This window comes from Leptonychotes weddellii, chromosome 2 (assembly GCF_054177405.1).
Source record: "Leptonychotes weddellii isolate Sample4059 chromosome 2, ASM5417740v2, whole genome shotgun sequence".
Lineage (NCBI taxonomy): Eukaryota > Metazoa > Chordata > Mammalia > Carnivora > Phocidae > Leptonychotes > Leptonychotes weddellii.
Genome location: NC_138370.1, coordinates 138,172,574 through 138,193,236, shown reverse-complemented (window position 1 = coordinate 138,193,236; position 20,663 = coordinate 138,172,574). Strand labels below are relative to the sequence as shown.

At 37.2% G+C, this 20,663-nt stretch overlaps 1 protein-coding gene and 1 pseudogene across 9 annotated transcripts in view; one reads left to right on the top strand and one right to left on the bottom strand.

The window, feature by feature from the left end:
* Positions 1 to 20,663, top strand: part of CEP135 (centrosomal protein 135) — a 77,140-nt gene that overhangs the window by 36,980 nt on the left and 19,497 nt on the right. For all 9 annotated transcript variants that reach the window (XR_014143019.1, XR_014143022.1, XR_014143021.1 and 6 more), the window contains 7 exons: positions 5,253 to 5,404; positions 16,952 to 17,067; positions 17,141 to 17,295; positions 17,903 to 17,958; positions 18,699 to 18,867; positions 19,701 to 19,811; positions 20,117 to 20,302. Coding sequence is in view for 1 of the 9 variants with exons in the window: in XM_081812362.1 (XP_081668488.1) it covers positions 5,253 to 5,404; positions 16,952 to 17,067; positions 17,141 to 17,295; positions 17,903 to 17,958; positions 18,699 to 18,867; positions 19,701 to 19,811; positions 20,117 to 20,302 (945 nt within the window). In the remaining 8 variants the exon portion in view is untranslated. The remainder of the gene's footprint in view (positions 1 to 5,252; positions 5,405 to 16,951; positions 17,068 to 17,140; positions 17,296 to 17,902; positions 17,959 to 18,698; positions 18,868 to 19,700; positions 19,812 to 20,116; positions 20,303 to 20,663) is intronic.
* LOC102747739 (large ribosomal subunit protein uL10 pseudogene) lies at positions 5,792 to 6,822 on the bottom strand (annotated as a pseudogene).

Sequence of the window (20,663 nt, the reverse complement as noted above, 5' to 3'; positions counted from 1 at the left end):
CATGTTTATAAAAAGAATATAAATTCTCCCCAAATTGATCTGTAGAATTGATGTAGTTCCAGTTTGAAATTCCAAGATGGTGTGTGTGTGTGTGTGTGTGTGTGTGTGTGTGTGTGTGTAAATTAACAATGGATTTTATTTATTTTATTCATTTATTTTTTTTAAGATTTTATATATTTATTTGACAGAGAGAGACAGCGAGAGAGGGAATACAAGCAGGGGGTGCGGGAGAGGGAGAAGCAGGCTTCCTGCTGAGCAGGGAGCCTGTTGCGGGCTCTGGGATCCCAGGACCCTGGGATCATGACCTGAGCTGAAGGAGACTCGTAACGACTAAACCACCCAGGTGCCCCTAACAATGGATTTAAATTTTACATGGAAACAGAGCTAAGAATCACAAAGAAATTTTAAAGAAGAACATGGTGTGGAACTTAGCCTACCAAGTATGAAAGCTTTGGAGTTAGTAATTAATATAGAGGGCTAGTTCACAAGGATTAAAGGAAAATGATAAAATCCAGTAGAGCGCAAACCCACAAAACCACAAATATATGGAAACTTGATCTATCAAGGACTCAGATCAATGGGAAAAGAAAGGATTATTCAATAATTATTTCTGGGAAAATTGGCTATTCATGTGTATGTATGTGTGTGTATATATATACACGCACACATATATATATGTATATGTCTATATTAAGAAGGAATTACATCCTACTTCAAATATACCATACCCCAAAATAGTTGCAACCTTGAATGTTCAAGAAATAGCTACAATTTTTTAAAGAAAATACAGGAGATGGGGCACCTGGGTGGCTCAGTGGTTAAAGGTCCGCTCTTGATCTCAGCTCAAGTCTTGATCTCAGGTCATGTTTTCACACCCCATATTGAGCTCCATGTCCAGGAGAAAATCTTTGTGACCTTGGAGAAATAATAATAGCAATTCATATAGCATTTACTTTGTGTCAGGCACTTTCTCAACATTTTATATAATTTTAATTCTGATAACAATCATATGAAGTAAAGGCTAATATTATCCTTATTTCACACATAAAGAAACTGAGGGCGGGGGTGGGGGGGACAGTTTGCCTAACATCACACAGCTAGCAAGTGTCTGTTGCCAGAATGTAAGCTCCTAAACACAAATGAAAGAAAACAGATAAATAGGACTATATTGACAAGAACTTCTTTGTTCATCAAATAGTCATAGCTTGAAAAAACAGACCACTAACAGAGGATTTGCTATACATTTAACCTAAAAAAAAACTTACAGAAGATATGAATTGACACTTCATGGCAGAAGAAATTAAAAATGGCTAATAAACATAAAAAGGTGTTCTACATCAATAATAGAGGAAATACAAATTAAAACCATAGTAAAAACATTTCATATCCATCAGGGCATCAGAAATTAAAAAGTTAGGGGCTCCTGGCTGGCTCAGTCAGTAGATCATGTGACTCTTGATCTCAGGGTTGTAGGTTCAACCCCATGTTGGGTGTACAGATTACTTTTTAAAAAATTTTTAAAAAAAGAAATTAACAAGTTATAACACACAAATTTAGCAAATACATGTAGGGTCAGGGAATGCAAACTGGTACCTCTTTGGAGGATAATTTGGCATTGCCTAGCAAAGGCATATTCTGTGAGCCAGCAAATCCATTTCTAGGTAAGAACCCTGGTTGGAAGTCAGCAAACTGTGGCCCCCAGACCAAATCTGGCCTCTTGTTTGTCTTTGTAGTAAAATTTTTATTGGAACACAACCATGTTCATTTGTTACACATTGCCCGTGGCTGTTTTTATGTTACAACGGAGTGGTGGCAGCAGACCACAGGGCTCATAAAGCCTAAAATATTTAACTCTGGTAGAAAACAAGAAACAATCTTGATGTCAGTTATGAGGAAAATAGAGAAATAGTGGTAATAATTCATACAGTGAAGTATTACAGAGCAGTGAAAATGAGTGTGCAGTAGCTGCAAACATTAGTGTACTTGAATCTTATAAATACAGTGTCAAAGAACATGCAGTATGATTCTACTTGTGTAGAGTTCAAAAATATACAGACCTAAACTGTATATTATTTAGGGATTCATACGGATATGGTACACTAACAAAAAAGTAAGAAATGAGAAACACGAGACTCATGATAATGGTTATTGTGGCAGGGTTTGGGGGATGTGATTGGTGATTGGAGACTGCTCACCAGTAGTTTCAAGGTTCAGGTAATAGGTAATATTTTTAAGCCAGGTAACTTTTGTTGTTGTTGTTCTTTATACTATACATATATTCTTGTTTGTACAAGGTATACCCAAGGAATTTTGGAAGATTTTTAATGCAATAAACACCCAGTTTCATTTCCCACCTCTTTATCCCCAAAACTACTACCCACAATTCTAATTCCTCCCTGTTTCTAAATAATTTGCTTCTAACTGCTTAGTCTTACTTGCCTTACTTTATCGATTCAAGACTATTTGAGTATCTGTGATGTTAGATGATGACTTGGCACTCTTTCCTTTTTCTTCCTCCATTACTTCATAGTTTTATTACATATTATACTTACTTTAGTAGTAACTGTTTATATTATTATGACTTCTAGTGGCCCATGGGTCAGCCAAATGAGATAGTACTACTCTTGCCTTTTCTCTTACAGATCTTTTTCCTGGAATTAATAATTGCTTTTGTTTTGTTTCATTTTATTTTTTCTTTTCTGTTTTCATTAAACCCGTTGCTAATTTTTGTCAAGACCTCCAGTATCTCTAGCACATGCTCAAACCTATCAGTTCTGTTGTTTTCCACTGAAGACTTCCCTTCTTGAGCTTTCCAGCATCTTGCTCCATTGTGGACTATGTCCTCCTCTTAAGAATTTCTCTCTGCCCCTCTCCTGTATTGAATCTCGTGTTTTCTTTCCTTCATTCTGGTATAGCACCTTCTCCAGTGGTTTCCTGGAAAAAAGTACATGGGAGGAGATTTTTTTGGTACACTACGTGTCTGAAAATGTCTTTATTCAGATTTCATAATTGATTTATGATTTGGCTTGGTATATGGGAATCTAGATTAGAAAATTATTTTCCCTAAAAATTTTGAATACTGTCTTCCATTGTCTCTTAACTTTCTTTGAGAAGTCTGATGCTATTCTATATCCTAGTCCTTTGTACATGTTTTTATTTCTGAAAACTTTTAGAATTTCCTCCTTCTTATTTTCAATTTCTTGGGTAATTTACTGTACTATTTTCTCTCTCTGGAACTCTTTTTTTTTTTTAAGTAAGCTCTACACTCAGCATGGGGCTTGAATTAATGACCCCGAGATCAAGAGTCACATGCTCTACCTACTGAGCCAGCCAGGCACCCTTCTGGAACTTTTATTAGTTGGTTTTGGACCTCCTAAAGAGATCTGAGGTTCTTATCCTTTTTCCCTTATTTTCTCTTTGATTTTTTGTTCTTTCTGGGAGATTTCCATAACTTTATCTTCTAACTCTTCTATTGATTTATTTTAAAATTTATATTTTTGGTTTCCAGGAGAATTTTCTAGAAAGAGATAGCTCTCTGGGGTGTGATGCTCCCAGTATAGATTTTCAGCCAGTCTTCTTGTTCTGTTCTTGACCCCAGCCGACCACCTGGTGCCTTCATGTGTTGAGTTTCTTCAAGGCAGATCAGCTAATTGCTAACTGTGGTCACTTTAGATCAGTGTTCTTCAACTGGGGTCAGTTTTGCCTCCTAGGAGATATTTGGCAATACCTGGAGAATGCGGTTGACACTAGAGGAAAAAGTGCTTTTCATTCCTAGAAATTCTACTAGAGGGTCTTGCCTACTCCAGAGACTGGGATGCTGCTAAACATCCTACAGTGCACAATGCACAGGTCAGCCCCCCACAGCAAAGGATTATCTGGTCCCAAATATCAGTAGTTCCTAGGTTCAGAAGCTTTGCTTTAGATTGTATCCTTCCACTCTGCATCACTATTCTATCTACTCTTTGTCTTCCACAAGTTATTGACATCATTTATCCACTGTTGTTTTCTTTCTTGTTCTCTATGTCCTTATGAGTGTATAACTTTCTATTCCTTTACTGTCATTTCAAGAGGGAGGGAAGATCAAATGTGTATAGTCAGTCTACAGTTTTAACTGGAAGACTTCTATTTAACACAAATATTTCTTTTTTTTTTTTTTTAAAGATTGATTTATTTATTTATTTGACAGAGAGACACAGCAAGAGAGGGAGCACAAGCAGAGGGGGTGGAAGAGGGAGAAGCAGGCCTCCCGCCGAGCAGGGAGCCCGATGCGGGGCATTGATCCCAGGACTATGGGATCATGACCTGAGCTGAAGGCAGGCACTTAACGACTGAGCCATCCAGGCACCCCACAAATATTTCTTGATTTTGAGTTGTACATACAGATCATTATTCCATTTAGATTTTATTTTTGTATATAAAATAAAATAGAAATCTGGTTTTTTTCTTCAATGAGTGGCTGTCCCAACTCTGTTTTTAAAGAGCTTTTTCTTTTCCCACATCCCTTAAAATTCCACCTTTTCTGAATTTACATCTGTGTAAATTTGCTCATTCATGTGAAATCCACACTGTTTAATAGTAGCTTGTAATTTATTCTAATATTTCATAAATCCCCCACAATTTTTCCTGTTTTCTTAACTTTTTTTCCTAAATGAACTTTAGAATGAATTCTGAGCCACCTTCCTTATTTAAAAAAGGTTCTGTTAGGATTCTTACTGAAATTTCATTGAATTTATGATTATTTCGGGAACTTTTAATACATTTCCAATATTGTGTTTCCATTCAGAAACGTGTTATGTCTTTACATTAAATCAGGTTGTGTTTTATGTCTTTCAGGAAAATTTTTGTTTCTTCATCTAAATCTTACCCATTTTTTGTTTGGGTTAACAGTATTTTCTGCTCTGATTTTTCTTTTAGTCCTATGTACTTACTGTTTTTTAGAAATTCTTCACAATGTTTGCTCTGTTGACTAATTGTTTCCCTTCCTTTTTTCACTGCTGTTGTGGATATATTCTTTTCTTCCTTTCTTGTTTTTTTTTTATTTTGTATCCTTTATTTTCATTTCACTGATACTGATAAGGAGGAATAAATGTGTATGCCCATTCTGACATCTAGAACCTAAACTGTACATATGACTTTTGAAGTATTGTTAAATAAATATAATTTATTTCTTTAGTTTTTCTCTAGAAATATTAAAGAGTGCTGAAGGAAGACAAAACTGAGACATCTATTAATTTTTTTAATTTAAATTATAGCTTGAAGATGAAAAATGTGATTTAAAGTCTAAAGTGTTAATAATGAAAGAAACAGTAGAGTCATTAGAGAACAAAGCAAAACTCCAAGCTCAAAAACTTAGCCATGTGGCTGGTGACTCATCTCATCGGAAGACAGAGATGAACTCGCTTAGGTAAGTTTATTGAAAGTTTTGTTATTTCACTTCTAGGAACAAATTAGTTGCTATGTAAGGTTCTTAGTGATGGCATTTTGGATTAGGCCTTTAAGCAGTGAAAGTTGGCCTTGCAGCAGAATCACCTGTGGAGATTTTGAAAAGTATGAATTTAAGGGCAAGTCTCTGGAGGTTCTTATTCACTGAGCAAACCTGGGTAGGTGTTGAGTATCTATATTTTTAAAGACTCTCACAGATATGATTGCAGAAAAGTTTTTATACCTACTTCCTTCAGAAATTCCCCTTAGATACTTAGGATTATTTGTACTCCCTACTGTAGGATTGCTGAAAATTACAGAATTCTTTGCTTGTCATTGTCCTTTCTCTTTTTTTTTTTTTAAGAGAAGTAAGCCTTTATTTCCTTGTTTCACAAATAAACTTGGCTGAATTGGTTGCTTTTTGGTGATTAGTCAAAGAGACCAAATCCCATATCCTCGTCCAACTCCTCTGACTCCTCCTTTGCTTCAACCTTGCCTGGGGCCATGGCGGCAACAGGTGCAGAAGTGGGGGCAGCAGCCACAGGGGCAGCAGCCACAAACGCAGATGGATCAGCCAAGAAGGCCTTGACCTTTTCAGCAAGTGGGAAGGTGTAATCAGTCTCCGCAGACAAAGCCAGGACCCCTTGTATCCACTGATGATAGAATGGGGCACTGATGCAAGAGTCGGGTAACCTGTCTGCAGACATATGCTGGCAACACTGCGGACACCCTCCAGGAAGCAAGAATGCAGAGTCTCCTCTGTGATGTCAAGCACTTCAGGGTTGTAGATGCTGCCATTGTCAAACACCTGCTGGATGATCAGCCCAAAAGAGAAGGGGGAGATGTTCAGCATGTTCAGCAGTGTGGCTTCGCTGGCTCCCACTTTGTCTCTGGTCTTAATCAACTGCACATCACTCAAGATTTCAGTGGTGCCTCTGGAGATTTTAGTGGTGATGCCTAAAGCCTGGAAGAAGGAGGTCTTCTCGGGCCCCAGACCAGCGTTCTGGGCTGGCACAGTGACTTCACAGGGGGCTATGGCACCAGCACGGGTGGCAGCTGGCACCTTATTGGCCAGCAGCATGTCCCTGATCTCATTGAGGTCCTCCTTTGTGAACACAAAGCCCACATTTCCCCGGATAGGAGGCAACAGTTTCTCCAGAGCTGGGTTGTTCTCCAGATGCCCTCGGATGGCCTTGCACATCATGGTGTTCTTGCCCATCAGCACGACAGCCTTCCCGCGGAGGGACATGCGGATCTGCTGTATCTGCTATGAACCCACACTGTCTGCTCCCACAATGAAGCATTTCAGATAATCATCCAAAAGTTGGATGATGTTAAGGAAGTAGTTGGAATTCCAGGTCGCCCTGTCTTCCCTGGGCATCACGGCGGTGCGTCAGGGATTGCCACAATGTCACTCTCACGAGGACGCCTGGAGAGTAGAGGGCTGTCCTTTCTCTTTTAAAAAATGTAAAATCAGAATATGCATATACAGAGTCTAAAAAGCTGAGGTGTCTGAAAGGTAAAACAGTCAGTATGGAAAAATAGGCTGTATCTATAGGTTAGAGTCAGGTTATGAAGAATATGGTATGATAACCAAGAGTGTCTGGATTTTACCTTATAAATATGGAGAACAAATTTTTAACCAAAGAGGTAATGTTATTAACATGCCTTTTAGGATGAACTCTGGCAGAAATTGGGAAGATGGATTTGGAGTGTTAAGAGACTGATGGCAAACGATGGAGAACATGTGTCTGGACTAGAAACAGGGACAATGAACTTGAACAGAGGCTAGATTTAGGAAACATTTCTTCATAAAATCGAAAGGATTGGATGGTTTATATGAGAATGAAAGAAAGATACAGAATGCAGAAAGTGTTTGCCTTAGGAGTCGGGGTTGTTGGTTAGCCATTAGTAAATTTAAAATACAGAACATTGAAGGAAACAAAAATTCAACAGTTTTTCTCTGGACTGTGTAGCTGCAATAAGTAAAAAGACTTATGATCAGAAGAAGGAGATCACTGAAGAATCAGAAGAGATATTCCTCTCTAAATTACATTTGCAGTAAAGATCAGGAAAAGATTTTCAGATGCCAACATGACCTTGCATATGTGAAACTAAATCAGTCATGAAATAATAACAACTTGAGATCAGAAAGGATTGTAGTAGTGATGATTAGAAAGAAGATTGGGAAAAAAAATAGAAAGATTGACAGGAGCACCTGGGTGGCTCAGTCAGCTAAGCATCTGCCTTCAGCTCAGGTCATGATCCATGGCTCCCAGGACTGAGTCCTGTGTGGGCTCCCTGTTGAACAGGGAGCCCGCTTCTCCCTCTCCCTTTGCTCCCTCCCTTGTTCGTGCTCTCTTGTGCTTGCGTGCGCGGAAGTGCTTTCTCTCTCTCAAATAGATAGAATCTTTAAAAAAAAAAAAAAAGAAGATTGATAAATTAGAACTGAAAGTGTAAATGAACAGTAGAATGGATATTTCTGAAAACTGAGTTAGTGAAATGGAAAAACAAACTCAGGAAATTCATCTAGAATTCAGAACCAGGAAGAATAAAAAGAAATGAGAGAAAAGACACAGATCTAATATACAAATACTGAGAATTGCAAAATATATAGTAAAATAAACAGTAGGATTGAAAATCCGAGGAATAATTAGGAAAAAAAAGGCCTGAATTTGTTCATAAGGGGGTCTGTGATTATCAAACAAATTTAATGAAATAAGATCAAGAGCTCATTGTGTCTGATTAATTAAGGAATACTATTTTAGGGACTCATGTAGGGTATCTCTAATTTTTGCCCTTTTGCTGCTCTGACTACAAGTCTTGATAATTTAGACTTTAGGAAGAACTAAAGTGAAAGCTGCATTTTTACTTTTTTCAGCTAGCTGAATGAACCAGCCTCTCTTCTTCTGGTTCATGCCTATCCTCAACTCCAAAGTATAGGTACTGTGGTATATTTCTGTCACCCAGAATTACTAGTCTACCTGTTTCCCTGTTGTGTTGAGCTGGCTGGATCTGCATTTAATCCATTTTGCTTTCTCCTTCAGACTGTAGCCGCAACTCTCCTTTCCTTTCCTCACAGAAGGCCCTTCTCAGTCTTACAAGGCAGAGCTTTCAGTGCCCTCTCTTGGATCCCCTAGCCTACAGTTCCTTTCACATTTTCTGTTATAATAATGTCCTTTTCTCTTGTGAGCTCAATGTGCTACTTCCCTCATAGACACTGTGTTATAGGAAGGGATTGTGAAGACTTTACTGTCTATCTTGTACCACCTGGGGAAATTGCATGGTTCCATAACTTTATTTTGCTCTGACAGAAAAAACTGACTTATCTCTGAGAAAAGTTTGTCAGTCACATTCTCCGTATCATTCTTCTAGTAGAACCATGAGCTCTAGCTTCAGGTCCAATCCAAATTGTAAACCGAATACAAACCATGATGGCAAGCACTCTGTGGAAGCAAAGCCACATTACCCAAACCTCATGCCACTTTCAATACCATTAGTAGAGATCTTTCTGCTCCTTTAATCACATAAAGTTATCTTACCTTGACATGGAGACATTTAAGAAGCTGATACTCAGGGGTGCTTGGGTGGCTCAGTTGGTAAAGCGTTTGCCTTCAGCTCAGGTCATGATCTCGGGTCCTGGGATCAAGTCCCACATGGGGCTCTTCCCAGCTCAGTGGAGAGCCTACTTCTCCCTTTCCCCCTGCTTGTGTACTTTCTCTCTCTGTATCAAATAAATAAATAAAATATTTAAAAAAAAAAAAGAAGCAGCAGCTGATACTCAGATAGATGAAGCATATGTTCCTTTTCATCCACCTGGTGACCCATTTTCTTTTCCCTGTCCTGGGTCAGGCATCTTTAAACAAATTTCAGTGCCACCAAACAGTCTTTTCTGTATCAGGCACAGTTTCTAATTGTTCAAATATAGCATCTGAGGATGTAATACAAAATCCCACTTTAAGACTGCCATTAACGTTAAACAAATGATTCTTGTCTTCTTTGAATTTTAGCATTTAATGAGACCTGGCATTTAATGCCCCAATTCAAAACTCCATAGTGCTATAAAGCAACTTTATTCTACCCAGGGAAGATGGTCTTAGTCCCTCAGAGCATGTTAGCCATCCTTGGGAGCTAGGGTCAGTAAACTTTTTCTGTAAAGGAACAGAGAGTCAATGTTTCAGACTATATGCACCACCCAGTCCCTGCCTCATCTACTCAATCCCGCCTTTGTAGCACAAAAGCAACCACAGGCAATATATAACTGGAGGAGTGTGGCTATGGTCAGTACGACTTTATGGGCACTGAAATTTGAACTTCATATAATTTTCATATGTCACAAAATATCAGTCTTCTGTTGAAATTTTTGTCAATCATGTAAACATGTAAAAATCATTCTTACCTCTTGGGCCTTACAGAAACAGGTAGCAGGCTGTAGTTTTGCCAACCCCTGCTTGGGGATAGTTTCCCGCCCAATTAGACAACTGACTTTTCTCAATCAACCCCATAGTAAAAAGCCTTAGTTCCTACAACTGCTAGCAATGAGACTCTAAACGTTTAGATTCTTACAGCTGAAAATACCCTCGGACTGTTTTCAGTTTACCTTAGTCTTTAGTTATCTCTGTACCTTTTTCAAAACTAGAAGGTTATATACTTATCCAGTATCAAATAAATGCATTAGCAGATTTTCCTGGAAAGGGCCCAGAAAACTCTGGTTGAAGTTAATATTACGGCAATGGGTATCAGTTGTTACAGGAGAATTTAGGTATATTCAGACAACCAAATATAACTGGTCTCCCTTGAGTTTTTATTTGTTAAAGGAACTGAGAACCATTTTAGATATGGGAAGGAAGGTTCACAGACTCCTTTGAATGCCTACGAAGTGTCTTCTGGGCATGCTAACATTTTTTTCTACAAAGACAGGAAGAGGAGCCAGAGCCCCAAGTGAGGACAATGAGCTCATGGAGATGGACTTGGAAGGGCCAAGGGAAGTTAGGGTCACCGTATTCAAATCATCATCCCTTTGTAAAAAGGCAAAGAAAAGCCAGTGCTGATCCCTTTTCCCCTCTCTGGCTCACCAAGAGATGATACTTCATACTAGCCAGCCTATCTCAATTAGTGGAGGGCCATAAACATAGACTCTTGGGAGACATCTGAAATAAAACAAAGGAGAGATCCCAATCAGTATGGCAGAGTAGGAGGATCTTGAGCTCACCTCCTCATACAGACACACCAGAGAAGAAAAGGATTAATAAAAGGCATCCAGATTGGTAAGGAAGAAATACTCACTGTTTGCAGATGAAATAATGCTATACATAGAAAACCCTAAAGAAACAAAAAACTATTAAAACTAATAAATGACTTTGGGGCACCTGAGTGGTTCAGTTGGATAAGCGTCTGCCTTCGGCTCAGGTCATGATCCCAGGGTTCTGGGATCGAGCCCCACATTGGGCTCCCTGCTCGCGGGAAGCCTGCTTCTCCCTCTTCCTGCTTCTCCCCCTGCTTGTGCTTTCTCTCTCTCTCTCTGACAAATAAATAAACTCTTAAAAAAAAAAAACTAATAAATGAATTCAGTAATGTTGCAGGATACAAAATTAATATATAGAAATCTGTTGGGTTACTGCACACTAATACCAAACAAGCAGAAGGTGATATCAAGAAAACAATTCCTTTTATAGTTGCATCAGAAAGGATGAAATACCTAGGAATAAATTTAACCAAGGAGGTAAAAGACCTATACTCTGAAAATTGTAAGACTTTGATGAAGGAAATTGAAGATTGACAGAATAAAGGGAAAGATACACTGTGTTCATGGATTTGAAGAATATTGTTAAAATGTTCATACTACCCAAATCAATGTACAGATTCAGTGCATCCTAATCAAAATACCACAAGCATCTTCTTACAGAACTAGAATGAATAATCTTAAAATTTGTACAGAACCACAAAGCCCCCAAGTAGTCAAAGCAATTTTGAGAAAGAACAAAGCTGATGGTATCATGTTCCCAGATTTCAAACTATACTACAAAGCTATAGTAATCAGAACAGTATGGTACTGGCACAAAAACACATAGATCAATGGAACAGAATAGAAAGCCTGGAAATAAATCTACACTTCTGTGGTCCGTTAATCTATGGCAGAGGAGGCCAGAATATACAATGGAGAAAAGATAGTCTCTTCAATTAATGGTGTTGGGGAAGCTGAACTGCTTTCCTATACCACATACAAAAAATAAAATTGATTAAAGACTTAAATGTAAGACCTGAAACCATAAAACTCTTAAAAGAAAACAGGAAACTCTTGGATATTGGTGTTAGCAGTATTTTTTTGGATCTGTGTGAGACAGGGCAATAAAAGCAAAAATAAACACTTGCAACTGTATCAGACAAAAGCTTTTGCACAGTAAAGGAAACCATCAACAAAATGAAAAGGCAGCCTACTGAATGGGAAAAATATCTGCAAATCATATATCTCATAAGGGGTTAATATCCAAAATAATATCAAGAACTCATACAACTGAACACCAAAAAAAGCAATCGATTAAAAAATGGGCAGAGGACATGAATAGACATTTTTCCAAAGAAGATACACAAGAAATACATAAAAAGATGCTCCACGTCACTAATCATTAGGGAAATGCAAATCAAAACCACAGTGAGATACCACCTCAGGCTAGTCAAAATGGCTAGAATCAAAAAGACAAGAAATAAGTGTTGGTGAGGATGCGGAGAAAAAAAGAATTCTCATGTACTGTTGGTGGGTATGTAAATTGATACAGCCACTGTGGAAAACAGTATGGTGGGTCCTCAAAAAACTAAAAACGACATACCATATGATCCAGTGATTCCCAAAGAAAACTAAAGCACTAATTCAAAAAGATATATGCATTCTTATGTTTATTGCAGCATTATTTACAGTAGCCAAGATAGGGAAGCAACCCAAGTGTCCATTGATAGATAAGTGGATAAAGAAAATATGGTTTAAAAAAAAGATATGGTATATACATATACAGTGGAATATTACCATAAAAAAGAATGAGATTTTGTCATTTTGTGACAACATGGATGGACCTAGAGGCTATTATACTAAGTGACAAAGGGCAGACAGAGAAAGAGAAATAAGTCACAGGAATAGAAAGTACAACAGAGGGGATATAATCAGCAATATTGTAATAACTTTGGTAACAGGTGGGAACCAGACCTATTGTGGTCATTTTGTAATGTATAAACTGTCAAATCACTATGTTGTATACTTGAAGCTAATATACTATTGTATATCAAAAAGAAAAAAAGCGGGGTGCCTGGGTGGTTCAGTTGGTTAAGCATCTGCCTTTGGCTCAGGTCATGATCCCAGGGGCCTGGAATCAAGCCCAATGTTGGGCTCCTTGCTCAGCAGGTCTGATTCTCCCTCTCCCTGACCCTCCCTCTGCTTGTGTGCTTTCTCTCTCTCTCTCTGTCAAATAAATAAAATCTTTAAAAAAAAAAAAAAGGTATAGTATTCAAAACAGTGTGGTAACTGGCAAAAAGATAGCCATAAAGATGGACCAATTGAATAGAACTGAAAGTCCAGAAATAAACCCATGTATCTATGGCCAACCCATGTATCTATGGATTTCAACAAGGGTGCCAAGAGCATTCAATAGAGAAAGAGTAGTCTCATCAATAAATGGTGCTAGAATAGCTGGATATCCACATGCAAAAGAATGAAACTGGACCCCTACCTCACACTAATTATAAAAATTAACTCAAAATGGATCAGTGACCTAAATAGAAGAGCTAAAGCCATAAAACTCTTAGAAGAAAACATAGGAATAAATCTTTATGACTTTGGGTTTGGCAATGGATTCTTAGATGGGACACTAATAAGAATGAGCAACAAAAGAAAAACTAGGTAAATTAGACTTCCAACAAAATAAAAAATTTTGTGTATCAAAGGACCTTATCAAGAAAGTGACAACTTGCAGAATGGGAGAAAATATTTTCAAATCATATCTCTGATAAGGGTCTAGTGTCCAGAATGTATAAAGAACTCATAACTGAACAAAAAGACGCAACTAGTCTTTTTTAAGTAGGCAAAGGACTTGGGGCACCTGGGTGACTCAGTCGTTAAGCGTCTGCCTTTGGCTCAGGTCATGATCCCAGGGTCCTGGGATCGAGCCCCACATCGGGCTCTCCGCTTGGCAGGGAGCCTGCTTCTCGCTCTCCCTCTGCCTGCCGCTCCCCCTGCCTGTGCTCACTCTCTCTCTGTCAAATAAATAAATAAATAATCTTTAAAAAAAATAAATGGGCAAAGGACTCAAACAGGCACTTCTCCAAAGAAGATATGTAAATAACCAGCAAGCATATGAAAAGATGCTCATTAGGAAAATGCAAACCAAAACCACAGTGAGGTACCACTTCACATCCCCTAGCATGGCTATAAATGAGAAAGAAAATACAAGTGTTGGCAAGGATGTAGAGAAACTAAAACTCTCATATTGTTGATGGGAATATAAAATGGCTCAGCCGCTGTGGAAAACAATTTATCAGGTCTTTAAAAAGCTAAACACAGAATTACCATCTGACCCAGCAATTTTAGGTATATACCTAAAAGAATTAAAAACAGACCAGTGTATGTACACAAATGTTCTTAGCAGCGCTATTCACAATAGCCAAAAGAAAGAAACAGCCCAAATGTCCATCAGCAGATGGATAAACAAATTGTGGTATATACATACACTGGATCGACCATAAAGAGAAAGGATATTCTGACACTTGCTACAACATAGATTAACCTTGAACACACTGTACTAAGTGCAGTAAGCCAAATACAAAAGAACAAATACCGTATGATTTTACTTATATGAAGTACCTAGTGTAGTCAAATTCATAGAGACAGGAAGTAGATTAGAGGTTACCAGGGAATGGGAAGAGAGGAGGAGGAGTTATTGTTCAATGGGTTATATAAACAGAGTTTATATTGGTGATAATGAAAAAGTTTTGGATAGATAGTGGTGATGGGTATACAGGATTGTGAATGTATTTAATGCCACTGATTTACATTTACAGATGGTTAAATTGGTAAATATTCCACAAATTAAAAAAAAAAAAAAACCCAAACCAGGGATATCATTACTGTTTCTCTTTCCTCTGATACACCATTAAAATTCCAAACCTACCCCTGTAAGATGGAGCTTCAGCTCCATTTTAGAACTTGAACCCTTGTTATGAATAAGGACTCTTTTAGATGCTGTCTTTAAAATATATTTCATCAGGCGCCTGGGTGGCTCAGTTGGTTAAGCGACTGCTTCAGCTCAGGTCATGATCCCAGGGTCCTGGGATCGAGTCCCACATTGGGCTCCCGGCTCAGCGGGGAGCCTGCTTCTCCCTCTGACCCTCTCCTCTCTCATGCTGTTTCTCTCTCTCTCTCTCACTCTCTAATAAATAAATAAATAAAATCTTTAATAAATAAATAAAATATATTTCATCATGAAGGGAAGTAATTGCTTTTGCCCCCTAAAATGAAATCATGTATACCTCTATGTAATATAGTATAACTAAGGAATTTGAGGCTCAGAGAGATGGTCCTATCCAGCCACATGGCTGGTAAGTAGAGAGCTAGAACTTTGATTTTAAGTTGTTTTACTGCTTCACTGTCTTGTGCTAAGTCATCACTCCCTGTGTTATGTTAATGACACTTTCAAAGCTAAGAAATTGGTTCATTTCTCCTAACAACGTAGTTCTCAAATTTTCCTTTCCAAATACCATGATGAACAAATAGTATGATAGTCACTCAACTATTTGTCCTTATGAAATTTATACCTTGGTTCTTTCATTAAGCAGACCTTTTTCTTAGCAGCAGTATTTCTGTCAGAAAAGTTACATCCAGGGTCAATTATAGAATCTCTATTGGCTCCTTCCTGGCTACACTAGAGTATGAAAAGGTAAAGCTATTTTTAGGACTCACCAAGGGCCTACTTTTTGTGTACAGTGAAGATGTTACTCTGTCTTCCTTTATCAGTCCTACTTTTATTAGGAATTAACCTTCCTTATGAACCTTAAATGTGAAGACATCTTTACCTTTCTACTTAGGACTTCAAACACTGCCAACCATTTGGTGTCCTTCATAGGGACCCTGTGGCCCATTCCATTTTGAACATTTTCCCTTCCAGATAGAGGATATTGGTCTCCCTGAATTCTTCATAGAAGGCAATGTCATGTAGTAGAATAACATTGATATCAGGTTAGCCCACCTGGATTTACATCTTTGCTTTAATAGCTTTGTCACCTTGGACAAGTTATTAGTTTGTTTCTATAAAATTCGGATGATATTTCTAATTATGGAATTGTTCTAGGAATGAAAGAGCTAATGTGTATAAAGTATCAATACAATGAATATTAGCTTTCTTTTTTCTCTGCTCCCTGTGGTTATATCCCTCAGTGCAATAGCTGTAGCTTTCAGGAACAGCTTGAATACAGTGCAGTCACCTGGACCTCAAAGGTAGTTTTTTTGAAATAAAATTCCTTGAACATAGAGTCCTTCTGACTTGGTTCTGTTTGATTGTGCAACCCTAAAGAAGCCAGTCTCAGTTCATCTTTCCTCCCTGCGTCTGGGCTATTATTCACCTGTGGTCAGAGCAATCAAGGTCATGTCTTTTGTCTTTCAGAATACTTCGTATTGCCAATAAAACTTCCTCATTTCTATCCGTATGTCCCATCTTACTTGTGGCTTCGGAAATTGAAAGCCCCTCCCCCTTAAGCAGTTCTAAACTGAGCCACCCTTGGTAGTTACTTCCCTGTCTTATCCTCAAAAGAACTCTAAAAAGGAACATTTGGGAGTTCCCAATAAATAGCCTGAGGTGAGAACCACTTCTTTCCAGCTGAGCAGGGTTGAGTACTCTAGGGCTAAAAGCATCCCAGAACTAGATGACAGGAGAGCAAATTCTTGTTACTTCTGAAAAATAATCTCACTGATGAGTAAGTCATTCCTCTGAAATTGTCTTTATTTCTTCTTTATTTTGTTCCCTGAAACAAGTCTTTACTCTTAAATATTCATTGCACTACAATAAATGTCCACTTTCCCTGTTTACTATGACCTCCAGTTGACTACCCACCAAAAAAGTCAAAATAGAAAGCAAAATTAAAAGCTCACTGGTCAGGATTTATGGATAATCCTTGGAAGTGCCAGGGAATACTGTAAAAATGACTACACCTTTACCTCCGCTATTGAAAATAGATTTTATAAGGGAAAATGTTGATATTAGGAAACTGAGGAGGGCTTTAAAACTACCAAAAAACCTCTAGAAAAGAGTATACAATTAATTTGATTTTCATACTATATTATTTTTAGGAAGTGGAACCATTTTGGAGAAGAATGGTGGACAGCAAGAAATAATATATAGTATAATATCATTGATTATACTGGAAGAGCTTTAAAATAAAAAATAAAAGAAACTTTAAAAATAAGAAAATACTTTTTTCAGATCTCTCATTTTTAAAAAATTATTTCTACCAGAGATAAAGAATGCCATTTGTTTTTGTCCGTATACTTTAGGATAGTAAATGAGCAGCTACAGAGGTCACTTGATGATTGTCAGCACCGGCTGTCCAAGAAAAGAGGTGAACTTGAATCAGCCCAAGCCCAAATTAACATACTGGAGGAAAAAATAGGTACGTGTTTTTAAATTTTGCTTTTGCTAAACCTAATTTACTTTGTCTAATGAACATTTCTCTTTATTCATAGGTAAACTGCACCTTCAGATGACTTCGCAGAATGAAGAGGCTCATGTGATGAAAAAGACCATTGGTGTTATTGACAAAGAAAAAGACTTTCTTCAGGAGACTGTAGATGAGAAGACAGAAAAGATTGCAAACTTGCAAGAAAACCTGGCTAGTAAAGTATGTGACTTTTAAATACCTTTATCCGGCATCTCAGCAGAAACAATTTCATTCTCTCTCTCAAATATGCAATTCTTACCTCCATATGCAAGTTCCTAAGACCCAGAGCCATATCTTCTAATATGCTTAAATTTCATTTCATGCCAATAATTCGGATCTGCAAAAATTCTATTTATAGGGGTGCCTGGGTAGCTCAGTCAGTTAAGCATCGGACCCTTGATTTCGGCTCAGGTTATGATCTCAGGGTTGTGAGATTGAGCCCTGTGTTGGGCTCCGCACTGGGTGTGGACCCTGCTTGATATTCTCTTTCTCCCTCTGCCCCTGTTCCCCAGCTGTCATGGGTGCATGCACTTTCTCTCTCAAAAAAAAATTCTATTTATAGAACATAATTTTATCAGATGTGATTATAGCAGACTCAAGGAAACAATTCAGATTCTTAGAGTGGGTAGAAACATGCCAATATGTGAAGTACAGTTGGGACATAGAAATGTTTACTTTGAAACTTTCTTTTATAGCGTAATTTATATAAACGTGATAAATTATAAATTCAAGCAAAGACATTTTTATATGAATGTTTTAGAATCCTATATTTTCATAATTTCTGTAGGAAAAAGCTATTGCTCAGATGAAGAAGACAGTCTCAGAGTATGAATCTTCTATGAAGTAAGTAATCAATGAAATGGCATCCAGCTCTTTAAAGAAATTTTCAGTAAGAGCAGTTTATGTCTTTAAGTAGCAATTTGACAATAGGAAAATTTCCTTGTTCAGTTTTGCCTGTGACAGCATCTGAATCTATTACATGAACATGCCATCTTCTTCAACTTTCTCCCCTCCTCCATCATCAGCATCTCAACAGTTATGTCTGATTCATGATTCTTTTATATACCTATTTGCTTTTTATTTCTACTATGATTACTCTGTTCAGACCCTAATCATTAAAACTTAGATTACTTTAGTAGCCAGTCTGGAATTTGTTCTACATCAAAGCCTATCTTGAACAGTTACAAAATTTTTCATTTTATGTCGTCTCTACTTAAAACAAAAGTCACTAATTATTATTTTATATACCTTACACATTTCATAGTAGTGGGGACTTAAGTAACATTTGCCAATTCAATCTATAATGTTTTGCTCCTAACATTTGAAAGCCCTCTATTTAAAAAGAAAAAAAAAAGTCCTCTATTTTTCCTTGACTTTTGGAATTATAAATTTATTTTATGACTATTTCTAAATAATGTTTGGTAGAGATCTAAAATATCTGCTTTACCTAATCAGTATCTTAAGGCAGTGTGGTTTCTTGTATTCTTAGTATACCTAATTCAGAGTACAACAGTTTTCTTTTAAATGATTTACAGTATTCCAAAGAGCTTTCTTTATTATTTCCACATCCCTCGTATTAACAGCCAGCTAAAGGAAACATTGACGAATCGGGACCGAGAAATAAGCAGCCTCCGGCGCCAGCTTGATGCAGCTCACAAAGAACTTGATGAGGTAGGAAAATCTAAAGAAATGTCTTTCAAGGAAAACAGAAGATTACAAGATGATCTGGCTACAATGGCAAGAGAAAACCAGGTATGAGCACAATGCATAAACTTTGATTGTTTTACAGCATATTCATTCTTTGCTAATTTTAAAGCTCTAAATATGTTTTTTAAACATATTAATGATCTAAATATCAACAACATAAATAATTCTTTGAGGAGAATGGAATTTATAAGAGTATTTAAAAAATGTGGTTTAGAACGCTCCTGTATTTCACAGCGTGTCTAATTGATCAACCGTGGTCTCCGTACCATTTTGGTCTGTGTTACAGGGAATCCTAAAGCTGAGAGCGTGGTTTTCTCTGTGGCAGATACCATTGTCACCCTCAGCCTCACTCCAAGGGCAAAGTGATGTGTTTTAAAGACCCAGGATAGATTTTAATTTTTCATACTTCCTGCCAGCAGCTTAGGGATATACCTATAAGTAAATTAATGACTATTTTAGAATGACAGGTACTGAAAAGTATTGGTTTTGTTTCTGCTGGTTTATTAAAGGATTATACCAAGAAGATGAATGGTTTTCCTGTTTTAAATATTTTAAATTTTTTAAAAATTACTTTTAGTATTCAGTATACAGCATATTGCCGATATATGAATTTTTAAAAATGTCAACCCATGAGCATAGCTAGTCCCATAATACAAATGCCAGATACATGGTCAAGACTATTGTGGGAGATGGGTGGTAATATATGATTAAAAAGTCGAGGTCAGGAAAAACATGTGAAAATAACTCTTAGGAACAGTTTTCCTTTTTCTTACTCTTATTCCCCCAATTCAAAAGGAGCTATTTGAATATAAATATAATTCATTATTAAATGCCACATTCATTGTAGATTTATCTGTCTTCAATTTTCTCATTTATAGGAAATCTCACTGGAATTGGAAGCAGCAGTGCAAGAAAAAGAAGAAATGAAGAGTAGAGTTCATAATTACATAACTGAGGTGTCACGATGGGAGAGCTTAATGGCTGCTAAGGTAAAAAAAACATGATTTAGGTTGGATTTAAGATTGATATCTAAAAAATATTTTCATGTGTATTTATTCTGTCTCCTCATTTATATATTTATTTTTTCTGTCTCCTCTCTTAGATACTAAGATATGAGAGTGGAGATCTTGCCTACTGTATTTTTATATTTCCCCCTAGATCTTACTTAGTATGCTAATAGTGTATGCTTCCTAATTAAAACAAAAATCCCAGTGTCTATATATGTTTATGATATGAGTATTCCAGTGGGTGACAGTCACTAATTTAGAAACAATTTAATTTTGCTTAAAACCAGGAAAAGGAAAATCAAGATTTGTTAGATAGATTTCAGATGCTTCATAACCGTGCTGAAGACTGGGAGGTCAAAGCCCATCAAGCTGAGGGAGAAAGCAGCTCAGTTCGACTGGAACTTCTTTCTATTGACACAGAGAGGAGACACCTTCGAGAAAGGGTGGAGCTATTAGAAAAAGAAATTCAGGAGGTAATATATTCATTTATCTTGTGATGACATTATTTACTAAAACAGTAGCATTCAAAGATACTTTATTGAAGTGAGATTTAAGCATTGATAACATCAAGTTCAATGTAATCTTTTATCAATTCTGATAATTTGCTTAGGAGCCCCATTACTTTTTTTTTAAATTGTAGTAAAATATGCATAGCATCAAATTTACCACTTGAACCGTTTTTTTAAGAGTACAGTTCTCTGGCAGTTAGTAACTTCACATTGTTATACAGCTGTTACCACCATCGCCAGAACTTTTTCATCTTCCTGACTGAAACTCTGTACCCATTAAACACTAACTCCCCGTTCCTCCCCATTCCTCACTTTCACACCACCC